This window comes from Pundamilia nyererei, unplaced genomic scaffold (assembly GCF_000239375.1).
Source record: "Pundamilia nyererei isolate P.nyererei 1_Seehausen unplaced genomic scaffold, PunNye1.0 scaffold00009, whole genome shotgun sequence".
In the NCBI taxonomy this organism is placed as follows: Eukaryota; Metazoa; Chordata; class Actinopteri; order Cichliformes; family Cichlidae; genus Pundamilia; species Pundamilia nyererei.
In genome coordinates this window covers 3,142,927-3,157,052 of record NW_005187410.1, presented here as the reverse complement: position 1 = coordinate 3,157,052, position 14,126 = coordinate 3,142,927, and the positions used below count along the sequence as shown (strand labels likewise).

Here is a 14,126-nt window from a genome sequence, read left to right as displayed (position 1 = left end):
AAAACGATATCCAGTAAAAGCTGCCGTTTAACCAGCCCTGCTGGGAATAAACATGCAGTTTGGTGGAGCAGCACTGCAGCAAAGGCCTACTGATCTTTCCTAAAAGTGCCAATTCACTGGTTAAAACACATTTTTTAAGTTCTCTACTTGGAACTCACATTTTACCGAGACTTAAGAGCAGATCAAAAATGTAACCACAAAAAAATAAAATAAAATAAAAAAATCTGAAAACAGGAGGTGACTGTGTTATTTAGATCTGTAAATCCATAAAACAGCATGCCCCGACTCTTTGCAACTACTTTGGCCTTGACCTCCTGCAAGTAAAACCTCCTCCTCCTCCAGGCTCTTATCAGATAACTGTATGTGTAACCCCAGTCATAACATAGAGAACAGACAGGAGATCAGAGACTGCGATTTCCACATTACCACATTCAGTCACTCCCAACCCCAAACAATTCCTGTGAATCAAATGGAGCAATTTATAAAACCGCTTCTGCTTGATGCACAGTGCCATCTATGGATATGCAACTTGAAATGCATAGAGGAAAAATGGTGGCTTTTGATACCTCGCATGAGCTTCTGTATGTACAATCTGGGTGTTCTCGTCTGTCACTAGAAGTGACTAGAAGAACTCAAAGTAAAAGCCCAAAACCAAATGGAGCGTCCATTCAGAGAAGCTGAGCAGAAGCTGTCCCATGTAGCAAAGAAACTGTTTTAAAGGTGATGATGATTTTTCTTTTAAAAGCACTATAATCTAAGGATTGGCATTCAAACGCAATGGGATGTTACAGATTTGTGCAGACAGATGGGTTAAAGCCTGAAGGGACTGGGTTAGTGAAGCATTTACAAAAGCGATCAAAGTCAGCCTGTTATTTGGGAGGCACAGCCAAAGAGTATCCTGAAAACCTCCATTCATCTGCAGATGGTCAGGCACAACCTATTACCCGGGAGTCACATGGCTCCAATTAAAATGGGACTACAGGGACGGAGAGCGTTGTATGCGAGACACACACTTAGTTCAGGTAAATAACTTGGATGAAAAGTGAACTGGCTAATATGTTCCACTGACTGTATTTCATATAAAACAACAAGGGGCATAGTTTGAGTAATCTAAACCATATGTTCAAGTTCAGATTCAGTTTACAAAGAGGAGCACAGGATCCACACGAGAAATGACAAACATGTGGCTGCCCATCATGGATAATTTTAGGCCACATCTAAGGGCTGATAATGCAGAGAAATGGTAAAAGGTCTTCCGGCATGACTCACATTTTTGAGCATCAGACAAGGCACAGAAGAATTTCCTCTCGGTTCAAAATCTCATCTCAAGATTTAACAGGTTTCCATTAACGCTCCGCACTGATGAAGAAGCAATTGCCATTTATAACAGGCGTGAGAAGGTCACAGAAATTGAGCCCTTTGATATATGACCTCATGAAGGACAACAAGAGAAAGGCAAAAATGAGTTGCACTCTGACTTGCATCAATTTCAAAGGGTATATGATTAATCACAAATGTAAATTTATCAATTGTAAAAAGAAACGGACAGGAAATCATAACAAGGGAGGATGTGATGATTTTTTCCAGGGAGCGATATCGCCGAGCTATCAACTACGCTATATCTCCACATCACATCTCAGAGCTAGACACAACAAATCCAGAACACCTCATGAACCCTGGACAAAAGGAAGCCATCTCATTCCGATGCCCTCGGAAAACAGCAGGGAAAACCAGCAGACTGGTGCAAAAGGAGGCTGCAACTAAGGGAGAGAAAAAAGAAACTGGAGTGGTTTGGAAAGTAGCATGTGGCCAACAGCACCCAAATATAACTATGTATAAAACAGAAGCAGGATGACAACATTTGACCTTCATTCCTTTCAAATCTTGTTAAAAGTGCTTTTTCTTTGTATCTCGGTTGATTATTATGACATTGACACAAAGGCATTCCTGCTTAAAACCATAATAGTCCTACACATTACAAAAAGAAAGAAATAAATCTGATCCATTAGGATATGGACTACACGAGACCTCTGAGGGTACCTGGTAATATCTCACACTAATACTTTCTTTGATTCCATGAAGTTACAGGTGATTCAGTCTACAACCAGTGAACAAAGCTCTTAACAACAAGAACCTCCACAACAGGTTCATCTGCACAATGAGACACATACTTCTATTAACTGTTTTTAAAACTGTGTATCCAAGTACAAAGTACGTGGCTATTGAGGTATTTGCATCTTACAAAAGCCTTATTTGATTAGAAGAAGAGAACGAGCTTGCCTGCGTCTCCTTTTGATGAATGTGAGCCCACGCACATGAACAGTCCTTTTTTAAACTTCTATAAAACTAGCACAGAAACTAAGGACATTTGTTTCTGGCCAATAAATGTTATACCGTTGGCCTTTTTATTTCGCCTCAATGGTGCCACATTTGTAAAGAAAATGACTTTGTGGGTTGAGCAGCATAGTTGAGTTTGTGCTAATGAAAAACTTGCTAAATCTTCTCTGTCAGTGCCAAACAGCTCATTCTGCTGTTGGTGCCATTTATTTGTTTGGATGATTGAAGTCTGAAAAAAATAATCTGAAGAATAAATTTAACAATTTATTCATTGAACAAATACGACCACACTGACCACATTTCCCTACTTCAAGCTTATTTGTTGACTGGCAAACATGTTATGTCAGTTTAATTTGCTATATTAGATAAATTGCCAGGCCAGGTTTAGCTCACCCCTCAACAGGGGCGTAATTTCAAGGGGGGGTTCAGTTCGAACTGAAGAAGCTTCCTGAAGAAGCTTCTCGGATGAGAGGTGAAACGTTTTCAAGCAACTTAAAGAAGACCAGACGCCTTTCTTTCCAAGCTCCTTAGACTACGATGACCTGGATGACTGAGAACCTTCACAGACATAAATGAATGTTAAACAAGCAGGGAAAAGCAAGTATACAGACTGCAGTCTGTGAGTGCAGAGCACCCACTGGTTGGTATTCACTATCAGACACAGGAATCCATAACCAGCAAGCTATCAGTCAGCAGGCGCATGCACACATTTATACACATACCAGCCTGTCAAATACCTATCACCAACAACTTACAATGTCCAGTCAACACCACTGAAAGGGAGGATTGTTCATAGCTAGGAAGTGATCAAGAAGCTTTCCCAGCATTCTTCAAGATGGACTCTGACTTCTTCACATTTCAACTTCTCAATGAGACAGTGTGTCTTCTTTGTGCAGCCGAGGAGAATGAACTCAGTCCCACAACGTTCGTCTTTATGCTCCAAATGTGACGATGAGCTCAACTCAAAAGCGAAAACGAATATATGCTGGCAAGATGATGCTAGATGGTATTCTGAATTCTGCATGTTTACTCCATGTCTAATGCACCCAGTCTTTTATAATATAGTCTTTTTAATATCCGTACCAAAATCTCAACCAACAAAGCTGATAGAGTATTAGAAGCATTTTGCTTTAGGAACTGAAATCACAAACTTGTGATTCCTTTTTCTTTTAGCAGTCAGAAATATTAGTCCTCTCTGGTTAATATGATTTTTGTATTGTACTACACAACTGCATGTTTAATCATCACCACTCTCAGATATCCTGTTTCACAAAGTGATTTTAAATATGCATTAACTGGAATTTATGCCTCTGTGCTAAATCTACACCACAAACTAGAGCCTAACTGATATACTGGCCGATATTAGTTGAATTTATGTCGGACTATGTCAAATTTTTAAATTTTATTTTCTTTTTTTAAAGAATCGATATTCATCTTAACAGCGTCGTAATCAATTCATCAGTGTGGCATGCAACAACTGGTTGTTGTGCCATTTAGTGCCATCAGTTCTTCCTTTGCATGTCCATCTACTTTTATCTGTTAAGAGTGGATCGACTTGAACAGACACTCTACTGCCAACTAGTGTTCTGGAGCCATATCTGTAGTGGAACAGGGGCATAAAAGGCAATCTATTATAATCCACGACGACATCTTGCACACATCTCAGCACTACTGAGCAGCAGAGGAAGCTATGACAGTTTATCCAGCACTGGTTTCTGGGGCAGTAGGTGAGTTGAGATTTCACTGCAGATGAAAGAAAGAGGGGACCGCATGTGATAAGAAGCTAAACCTGTGGTGTAGTCAAGTGCAGTCAGGTGGAGGACTGGATAGCGCTTCTCATAGCGTGCTCATCAGAAGAACATTTCAAAGGACCCCTGTAGCCTCACAAAGTCTTTTACAGCTCAGCTCTCGGAAAGGCATCAATATTCCCCCAGGGCTGTCTGGTAACTGTCAAAACCCCAGAGTTGACTTCAGGAGAGCTCACCTCAAAAGGGCTACAGCTGGCTTTGAAGAGAGTTTCTACCCTCTTGACAGAAGACTGATATATCCAACCTGTACTCGCCTTCATGTTTCCTTTAATATTATTTGTGTTAAGCTGAAAATAATGTGAAAACTGTTTCAAAATAATCCGCAGCTGTATAACTGCAAACAACAGCCTTCTGTTAGACAAGGTGGTTTTAGCTAAACCAGAAACAACTTGAACATCTTGTTAATGACTGCTTCCTATCAATGAGGCTTTGCGAAAACGTGCAAATCTATGTAGACATCCTGAAGTGTTTTACAAAATTACCATTACCTAATGTCTGCGGTATTTGAGATCTTTCTGGAAAAGACGTTAAAGATAATCTTCAGAACATTTTTATGTGGCCTGTAGAGCTATTATTGCTTACAGCCAGAGCTAAAGTTATGGGACCAACCAAAACAGGAACAAAAAATACACACTGCACAATGACTCAAACGGTTAGCCACCACTCAGAGACAGCAGCCTGGATGCTGTTGATGCACAGCTACTGCCACAAAATAGAAATAAAGAGGAGATAAGCAACAACGAGGCCAAGGGATCAGACCACTAGCAATGAAGTCATCAGTTTACACAACACACACACCCACCCACACACACACACGCAACATGACGAGGTCTGGCAAGCCAAAAGCTACTGTTCCTCAGTAGAGAAAGAGAAAACAAAGGAGTCTAAGCAGGAATGGTATCAGCAAGGTGACCTTCGCACATGGATGTTAGAAAATAACGAGTCTCCAAGCTTTTCTAGGTAGAGAGATTATGCCAAATACATGTCATACTCTCTGGCGGTGATTTGCAGGCCTGCTCAGCTAATCAATAAATTAATCATCCCTTAAGCCCCCAAAAGGCAACGTTCCATCAGAACAGTTAACCTATTTTGATACACGCGAGAGCCTACCAGAGAACAATCCCCATGGGACCACAGTGCATATTTGGCAATTAAAATGATCCACTGCCCATAAAAGCAATACAATAATGCGAATAGCTGTTTTATGAGCCAGTGCAGGCTGACAAAGAGGTAAAGCACGGATCTACCTACAGGAAGGTCACACAGCTACCGCACGTACAACAAGAGCGTCCATATCAACTCAGCCTCAATCATTCCTCAGCCTCTCAGTGGAAATCATGGGGACCAAAATATTTCAGCCGCTATTTATGATTTTTCAAACACTTCCTGTGACCAACACTGAGATGCTGCAAGCTGCTGCATATGCAACAAGGGTGCAGGGGTTTCCCCCGTAACTCAATCAGCAGCCCATTAGGATTTTTAATCCAAAAATGGGACAATAACCTTCTATAACCAGAGGAGGTCACTGTGGAGATACCCAGGAGAATGTCACGAGGTGGGGCACAAAGAATTTATAACTACTAAAACAAAAACAAACAAAAAACTCCCCCGAAAACCCAAGAACAAAATTGAACCCAATTTTCTATCTCAACCAGCATGTTAAAAAAAATAAAATGAAAAGAAGACAGTCGTGTAGCACAAGAGGGATACAGGCAAGACAGGTACATTCAAAAGAGCGTAATCACCTCACGGGCCTGCGAGTGGCTCTTTAAACACACAGTAAAGTCTAGGTGCTGTACAACACATGTCAGAGCGCTGTGTTTCATGGCTAAGCTCTGGGCTTAGCTGATCAAAGCCGTGCCACTCAACGCCACCAGACTTTGCGGCTCAGGCATCCGTCACACTCCTAATTAACTCAATGTTTCTCTGTTGTCCCCTGTGAAGTTTTCATGAAAAGAACAACCACTTAGCCGGGGCCTTCCAAACTGCAGTAGATTATCCAATGTGTCAGGAAATGAAGGCCAGCCACAAAATGCTTTCTGAATCTGTGAAACCACTTCCCCTGCCCGTGCAGCGCTGATGTGCAGCACGGGAGGGAGACCAAACAGATGTGCGAAAAAATGCACTTAAGGATTTACTGCATGTGTAAATGAATGCGGTGTACCTGAACTAGCTGACAGGAGTAGTTTCACACCACTAAAAAAAAAAAAAACATTTAAAAATTAATCAACTGCTTTTCTCCACTATTGGCAAGTTATTGTTTTGTAGAGAAATGTCTCTCAGAGGAAAGCAGAAGATCTTTGATGGAGCATATTAAGCAACTAAGCCTTGCTATCAGACACACCATGTATGTATCAATAAAATTAGATATACTGGCCCTTTTCAGTCTTCTAATAGGTAACATCGCTGGATTAATCAATCAGTTAAATGGCAGCGTTGTGTATTCAGATATAGGTCATACATATGGGAAATATTCCTCGTGAGCTCAATCAAACAATCCCACAGTGATAGAAAAAGGAAGAATAAATGGGGACATTTTGCATCAAGTCAACTATGTAAAGGGACCTAATATAACAGGTCGGGCTTTATTTTATTTAACATGGCACTTATATGTTGATAGCCATTTAAAGCTCTTTTATGTAGTTATAGGAACATATCCTTATGCCCTTTTAGTAAATCGATCAGAAAACATGAAACTGCAATTTTTTAAAAGGGGAGCTCAAATGTGTTGGCTCACCTGTCTGAAGCAACATTGTTTTCTATTACATCTAATCAATCTCGTCTCTACACACTGAATAATCCATGTTATATGAAATCACTACCGTTGTGCCACATGATTAAAAGCAACTCTCTCTGTTTAGAGAAGCTTCGTGGATTGTTTCTATTACTTTCTGATGAGGAAAAAATGAATATCTAGCTTCAAAACGAAGATTATAGCCATTACAAGCCGATCTATGACATGTGAACTATCAAAGTTTGTATTTAATAAGCAGTTTATTCTGTAAGAGATGTTAAGCTGCAGGAAATATTACACACTACAAATGAAGTTCAACACAGTCAGGCTTTCTTTGCCTTTCTTTGTCAAGCTAGCTTGAAAAAACCTAAACCCCAGTTGGAGATAACAGGGATCACAACGGTGGTTAGCAACTTTTTTCAGTCAAGCCAGGCTTTGTGTTCCAGTGCTTTGCACTCTCATATAAAAATAGGTGTTTCTCAGGTCATGTGATTCTTCCTCTGCTCAAAACGATCCCTATGAGTGTCCCTTACTTCAATGAGAGAAGTTATAACTTGGTGATAAAAATATGTAAATAACACAAAAAATACAACAGTAAAAAGCAACAGTTTTACAGATAAGACAAAAGACTAATGCTACAGAAAATTGTTACTTTTGGGAGTATTAAAATAAGCATTTTGATCCAAGTGAACAATTTTATCACTGAGTGCTGCTGTTTTTTTTCTAAGGTGACAGCTGTAAATTAGTAATCTCACTTTGCAGTACACCCCTCGCCTTCAAGAAATGTCTGTATATTGTATCTTGTAGTGAACTTGCAGGTCAAGCATACATTTCCAAAACACTGTTCCTTTGTTGTGAAGTGACTGATCTCCACATGTGTTTGCTGGATGAAAACATCCTCTGGCTCTGATTAAACAGGACCAGACGCTTGTAAACTTTGTGTTTGTGTCAGAATTTACCAATAATTCATGCTTCGCTGTTACAAACATCTGCATACGGATTACTGTAACTCAGATGAACGCGTGCTAGTTTCAAGAGTGATCCGTACTAAATGAATATACACCTTGATGACTCAACAAAAAGGTAAATTCAGCATCATCGTCACAAAGCTGAAACCCTTCCTGCAGCGTGTTTAATAATTCTCGTCCATGGGTTTTCACAGTTATCTGCGAGGACAGTGGAGGAGAATTAACAGACCCTCCCCCAGCCCTCTCCTGCTGGTGGTCCTCCATAAAATCCTATCTTGTCCCTCCACTTTTTCCCCCTTTTTCATGCCTCAGAGCACCCCAAGAGGGAATATGCTTTTAATGAGTGTCCCCTTTCCCCTGTCCCCTGGGCCATTTTCTCCTTCACAAACCCAGCCTCATAGCTCTCTTCATCCCCTCGTGCTCGTTCATTTCAAGCGCTCATTGCAAATCCTGAGTCATCCGAGGAAAATGAACACATTTAACTTGAGTGGCAGCTAAACAAACAAAACTCTACTTCGCAGGGCATTTGTGTTTTTTAAACAAGAAAGCACATTTGCAATTGTTTTCAGTTTCCACTGAACATCTGCATAATGCACTGCATCGCGGTCTCAGGATTATTTCAGTACTGGGATTTGGGAGAATTGCAGAAAATGTGCATAACAGTGAAAAATGCTACAGCAAACAGGATTTCCTAAGAAATGCAAAGAAATACGATGCGATCTTCAACCCTTAAAACTGCAGTTATTCAATTATTTTTTTTCACAGAGACATTCACAACCTACAAACTTCCTATCACCTCATCTTTACACTAAATAGATCAAAGCTGTAACCACTCTAAACAATGGCTTGATAGCCCACAGATGAGTGCCACATGTGAGTGGGGACCACAATGGCCACTTAAAGGATTTCTCTCCCTTTTGCAAAGTCTCCAAAATACAAAGACTCAGGTTAAAATGAGTTCCGCCACAATTAGGTATTCCTGGCTTTGAAGCTCTCCACAACCGCTGACAAAGATGCCCTCAACGCAATGGACAGAAGAAGCTTTGGAGGATTTAGATCAAATGTAAACACACACCTATTATCAGCCAGCAAAGTGTAAACACACAGTGAAGTCGCAGGAGGCCTCCTCTTCGACACAAGGCGATCAAATACAAGGGTGAAGTGGAAAAAACAACTCTCTGTAAACAGACTGCGCCCACAGAGTAACTGCTGGGATCCAGAGTGGTCCAGCTATCATTACTTTCGATACAGTGTGACTTAGTTTTCCAAGAGTGACAAAGCTCACAATTTCTATATTTTGAGATAAATATGTTAAAAGCTGTACTAGCACTCCTGGATGGCTGTCAGCAGTTATGCAAAGGAACCTGACGTGTGATCTATTTTAAGTGACTGGATGGGTTTTCAAAAAATAGAAAGACTAAAAATAACCAAAATCACTCAACTTGGGAACATTAAAGGTTACAACAGATCTGAAAAAATATTCATAATATGAAAAATGGCAAGCATCATGCAGTTAACTTTTAGGAAAGAGAATTAGACGGTAGAGGGGGAAAAGCAAGCACTGAATTTAATCAAGCAGTACCTGGTGATCGCTTGTTACTGCGCAAGGGCATCATGTAGGACTGCCGAGGCAGCAGAGGTGAGGAGGGGAGCGACATGGACACTCCCTTGGCAAGGCTTAACCTGAAAACTTCATCCTGTGCATTAGGGAGACCACTGCCAGGCCCCTGGGGCTGGGGGTTTCCCTCAGTCGGGAATCTTCTTTGGACACTATGGCTATGAACGTCACCTGTTGAGGAGAACCACAACCTTGTTACTGCGTTTACAAAGCACGACCACTTCTGCATGCCATGAAACAGAAAGAAGGACTTGATCTAGGCAAAGTCTGATATTTTCATAACCCTTTTCAATATTCGTCAAGCCTAATCAGCACAAATCTTAATCTTGAGTGGGATGGATCAGTGAAACTGCCCTTTTTGTCAGTGTAAAGAGGATTTGCTGCACATTTCACCCCTGATAAACCTTCATATAAGAAAAAGCAGAGCACTTTCAATTGTACCTTTCAGTTTTTCTGCATGACAAAGACTATAGTAAATGGAGGAAATCTGTCAGCACGATTAAACTGTAAACATAAATGTGTAAAATTACCGCTGGCTTATTGCCCAGACTGCCTGTAACTATTAAACAAAGATTTGGTTAATTAACAGAAAGTGCTCGGTTTTTGTTTTTAAACTTTGGTTTAGTACGCACAGCCATGGGGGACGTCTGTATCAATAAGAAAAGTTGAAAAAGAAATACAGTTAAAAAGCTCAAATTTTTCAAAGGGAGGCAGGACTGGACTCTTTGCTGGACCGTTTCTGGCCCCTGAGCCTTATGTTTGACACTCCCAACATAGACCCACTCACTTTAGGCTTACCATATTTTCTTACTCTGCTAGTGTCTTTTGGATTTTTGTGTAGGAAAAGATCTGAAGCTTTGAGGGCTACTAAATAACCAATGTATTGCAATATGACTCTTAACGCCGACTATTAGCTGTGTTTACCAACTGGTTTGCTTCATCTTGTCTCACTAATTCACATTTTCTGAGCTTGGGTGGCTTTACTCAGAACCACAGGTTTCTGTGGTTGACCACATGTAGATGTAGTCGTTTTTGTTTTAAACTACACACATAATTAAATTAACGGTCATTAAACGAATCTGGCAAAACCTTGCTCTTATATCTGAAAAAATGCTGAATCCACTGAATATTCAATATGTCTGAACTTTTGATCTTCTTAAATTCGTCTGATTAAACTATACTGCTTCAATATACCCCCGTTTTACTGCTAAAACATTAAACACCCTTATTTAATTTATTTTGGGCCAGTGAAAAGGTGTCTTGCCATTAGAAAGTACATGTCTCCTGGGTTTTAAAGACTCAACTTTGCAAAATTTTACAAGGACAGCTCAATAAATGTATTTTTTATAGTTCTAGTTATAATTTGCTATTTTAAAAAAGTATCTTAGAATGAAAAAAAACAAACCCTTAGTGTAAACTTTAGATTAAAAAATAGACCTTGGGGCTGACACAAATGAAATCATGTACCAAAACCTTCCTGACTCTGAATGCCAGAAATGAAAAACCTCAGAGGAAACCTTGGCAACCTTTCCTGCAGCAGAAAGCAGTTTGGTTCCCACAGGATGGCATTTTTGAATGTCAAAAAGACATACAGCTATCAGGTAAAAAAATAAAATAAATAAAATCCTTCAGCTTTTGACAAGAAAAGCAAAAGTCCCTTTTTTAAAATCATGACCACACAATTTTGTATCTGGGCAATCATTGTACTGTTGTGCAACCTTGTTACACAGGCAAGTACCACAGGTTTGAATAGAACAATGTTCTGGTCTCTCACTGATATTTTTTGAAATTAAAATATTGAACATGAATGAGGTTTCAAAGACTCAAATACTGTTAGAAATTACATCAAAGGAATGGAAATGCAATGCCAAAAAAACCGCCTAAAACATGGTCATTAAAAAGCTTTCATGACCAAGTCGGCTGTCAGCCTTTCACTAAATTTTACTGTCACTTGTAAACAGACCAATAACATGCTAATGGATATTTCATAACAACAACAAAAAACCCTCCCTTGGAACTCAAGGAAACCTGAAAGACACATGTAGCATGGATGGGCAAACACTGCGAGACTGAAGTGCACGTCCAAGCTTCCACAACCATCGTGCAGTGTTCCTTCCCGATGAGATCTGCATCCAAGCCAGCACCCTGGAATGTGCTTTACCCAGGAAGCTGAGCAGTGTAGCCCACCCTCGAGCCCTCTCTTTGACAACCACCACATCTGCTAATCAATAGGCACAGCCTCCAGCCTACAAGCAACACTTAAGAGTCATGTCAGTTGAGATATCCCAACAACCTGCAGAGGCTTCGGCATCTCAGGGCTAAAATAATTCACATTTTTTCCCTGGAACTGTAAAACTCAACTATCTCACAGGCCTCTGGCAAGGATACAGAATGCACATAACATATCAAACAGTCCAAGAAAAATATACGTACAGTTACAGCCTTTCAGAAAATGTGCTGGTTAGAATCCTGATAATTCTCTCTCCACTGACAAACAACATCCCCACTAATAGTAAGTTTTGCTGAACTTGGCCCCAGTTTTCTCTTACAGTCAAGAAATTTCTGGGGTCCATTCAGGTCATAGTAAGGACTGAAGGAGAAATAGCTGTGAAAAAAATGACTGCAGAAATTTGGAGACATTAAGGAAAAGAGTGAAAACTGTTGGTTTTCAGTAAAAGGACATCACCGATAAGTCTCTCACAAGGTTGCTGGAACGACAAACAAGGATGTCTGGTAGAGGTGGGGGTAAAAAAGTCAAAACAGACCTGGATGCCTGAAAAACACGGTCATATAATATATATTTAAACCAGGGATCATGGGCCTGTTAGAATTTCTCACGACCATGGTACAGATGAGAACATTACGTTAGTGGTGCAAACACAGTTGCGTGTCATTGACCACAGAGTAGAGATAATAGACAATTCACTAACTGTCTGTTGTTTGCAGGTATTTTAGGTATTTTGTGGGAAAAAGCTTGTGACTTCAAGAGTTTCATTTTCAGCTCTTTATCTGTACTGTTATCTTTTTCTCTCTGCAAGACTATAACACTGATGAATTCGGAGCTGGGAAAACAACAAGCCTTTATTATTTTTCATGTTTATTCTGAAAACAAGTGTTGCGTCCCTCGTCTTGCTGAGATCCTTTCATTTTGCCACTCAGCTAATTACAGTGTGTTTGTTGCCCACCACCCAAACCAGCTATGTCAGCTGAGTGTCTCTGACCTCAGACTATAAAACGTTTAAAACTGGAAACTGTTGTTTTTAGGCCGACAGTTGTACTAAATCACAACGGGCACAAACAGGGGAATAAAGGCTAAAGAAAATGACTATATTTCAAGCTGTGGTAACATAAGAAATGAAAAACTCTGCTCTCAAAAGGTTTTAGTGCATTACGCATTTCATTGTATTTCATCTTTGTTTTAAAATATCCAGCCTTGTCAGACACTTTTTACTTAACCCACAGAGCTTCAGTTACCGTGTCGCAGCCTCGTTCATGTGTTTCTAGCAGCTTCATAAACCAAACCTGACAAGACTGAGACTTCAAGGAGGTAAAACTGGCTTTTTTACTCGTACCAGAGTCCATGTGCCTGCACAGGTGGGCCTTCATAGGTGCAAAAGCTAAACTGCTCTCTGATGACTAATATTAAAAACACGATCCTCGTTGAAAATATATGACTGTACATGTTATGTTGCCTCTAATCTTGATGAAAGTGCATTGTGCACACTTTTCTGTTTCCCTTTAAAACGAAATATCACAATTTAAAATTGATCTCAAAGGTATCAAAGCAGTTCACAGAGGCACAAAAGCACAAACTCACTGGCTGTTTAGTTCAGCTTGCAGATTATTAACACCTGCAGCTGCTGTTTGTGCGCTCAGGGTCTCTCCACAATCCCGTTCAGTGGGGTGTGACGTTTGGCTGTGAGCTTCAACTCTCCATGTGGCTGCCAAGCAACACTCCCAGGGCGTGCACCCAGGGGTCTCCGTCCTAGTCTGTGCATTGTCTGCACCCATAAGACTTTACTGATAGTTTTTCAATTGAAGTAGATTTTGAAAAAATAAACTCACACGTAGGCCTAGATATTTCCTTACCTATCAAAACACAGTAATACTGTGCATCATACACAAAAACTGTTTCCCACAATCTCTACCATGACTTTGCTCAGTACCTCAGTAAGAGTTTGATCCCTAAATGGAAAAAAACAAGTCTTGCTTCAGTGAAAACCAATCCTGCATGGAAAGACCAATCTAGGCACAGCGCCGGCTAATAGCAATGTAATCTATTTTGCAGATTTAAAGTTGCCCACTCATCATTGCCACAAATTAATATGTATGAATTTATCAACCTCAAGATAATACCCAACTAGCAATACAGATCATACGTCAGTACACCGAACGAAATAGTAACTGCCGTTGTGGTGAACCACAGTAATGTCAATTAGCTTCGGTTAAGTTTTCAAGTCTTCAGTAAATTAGTGCTGACTCCTGTCTGTAGCCTGAGGTTTGAAGAAATCACAGAAGACTCAATTGCGAGAGGGGAAACTACTATTAGCAACCCATGTCTCTCTTTGGGGATATGAGTTCCGCTGGTCTGCTGGGCTAATCAGAAACAGGGACCCATTTACTCCACGCCTCTGCCTTACCAGAGGGGACAAAAAGCAGTC

At 40.3% G+C, this 14,126-nt stretch overlaps 1 protein-coding gene across 1 annotated transcript in view; it reads right to left on the bottom strand.

Annotated features, from left to right (window-relative positions):
• The window catches only part of tanc1b (tetratricopeptide repeat, ankyrin repeat and coiled-coil containing 1b), a 125,560-nt gene that overhangs the window by 84,061 nt on the left and 27,373 nt on the right, over positions 1-14,126 (bottom strand). The window contains exon 3 of the mRNA XM_005723640.1: positions 9,430-9,636. Coding sequence (XP_005723697.1) covers positions 9,430-9,636 — 207 coding nt within the window. The remainder of the gene's footprint in view (positions 1-9,429; positions 9,637-14,126) is intronic.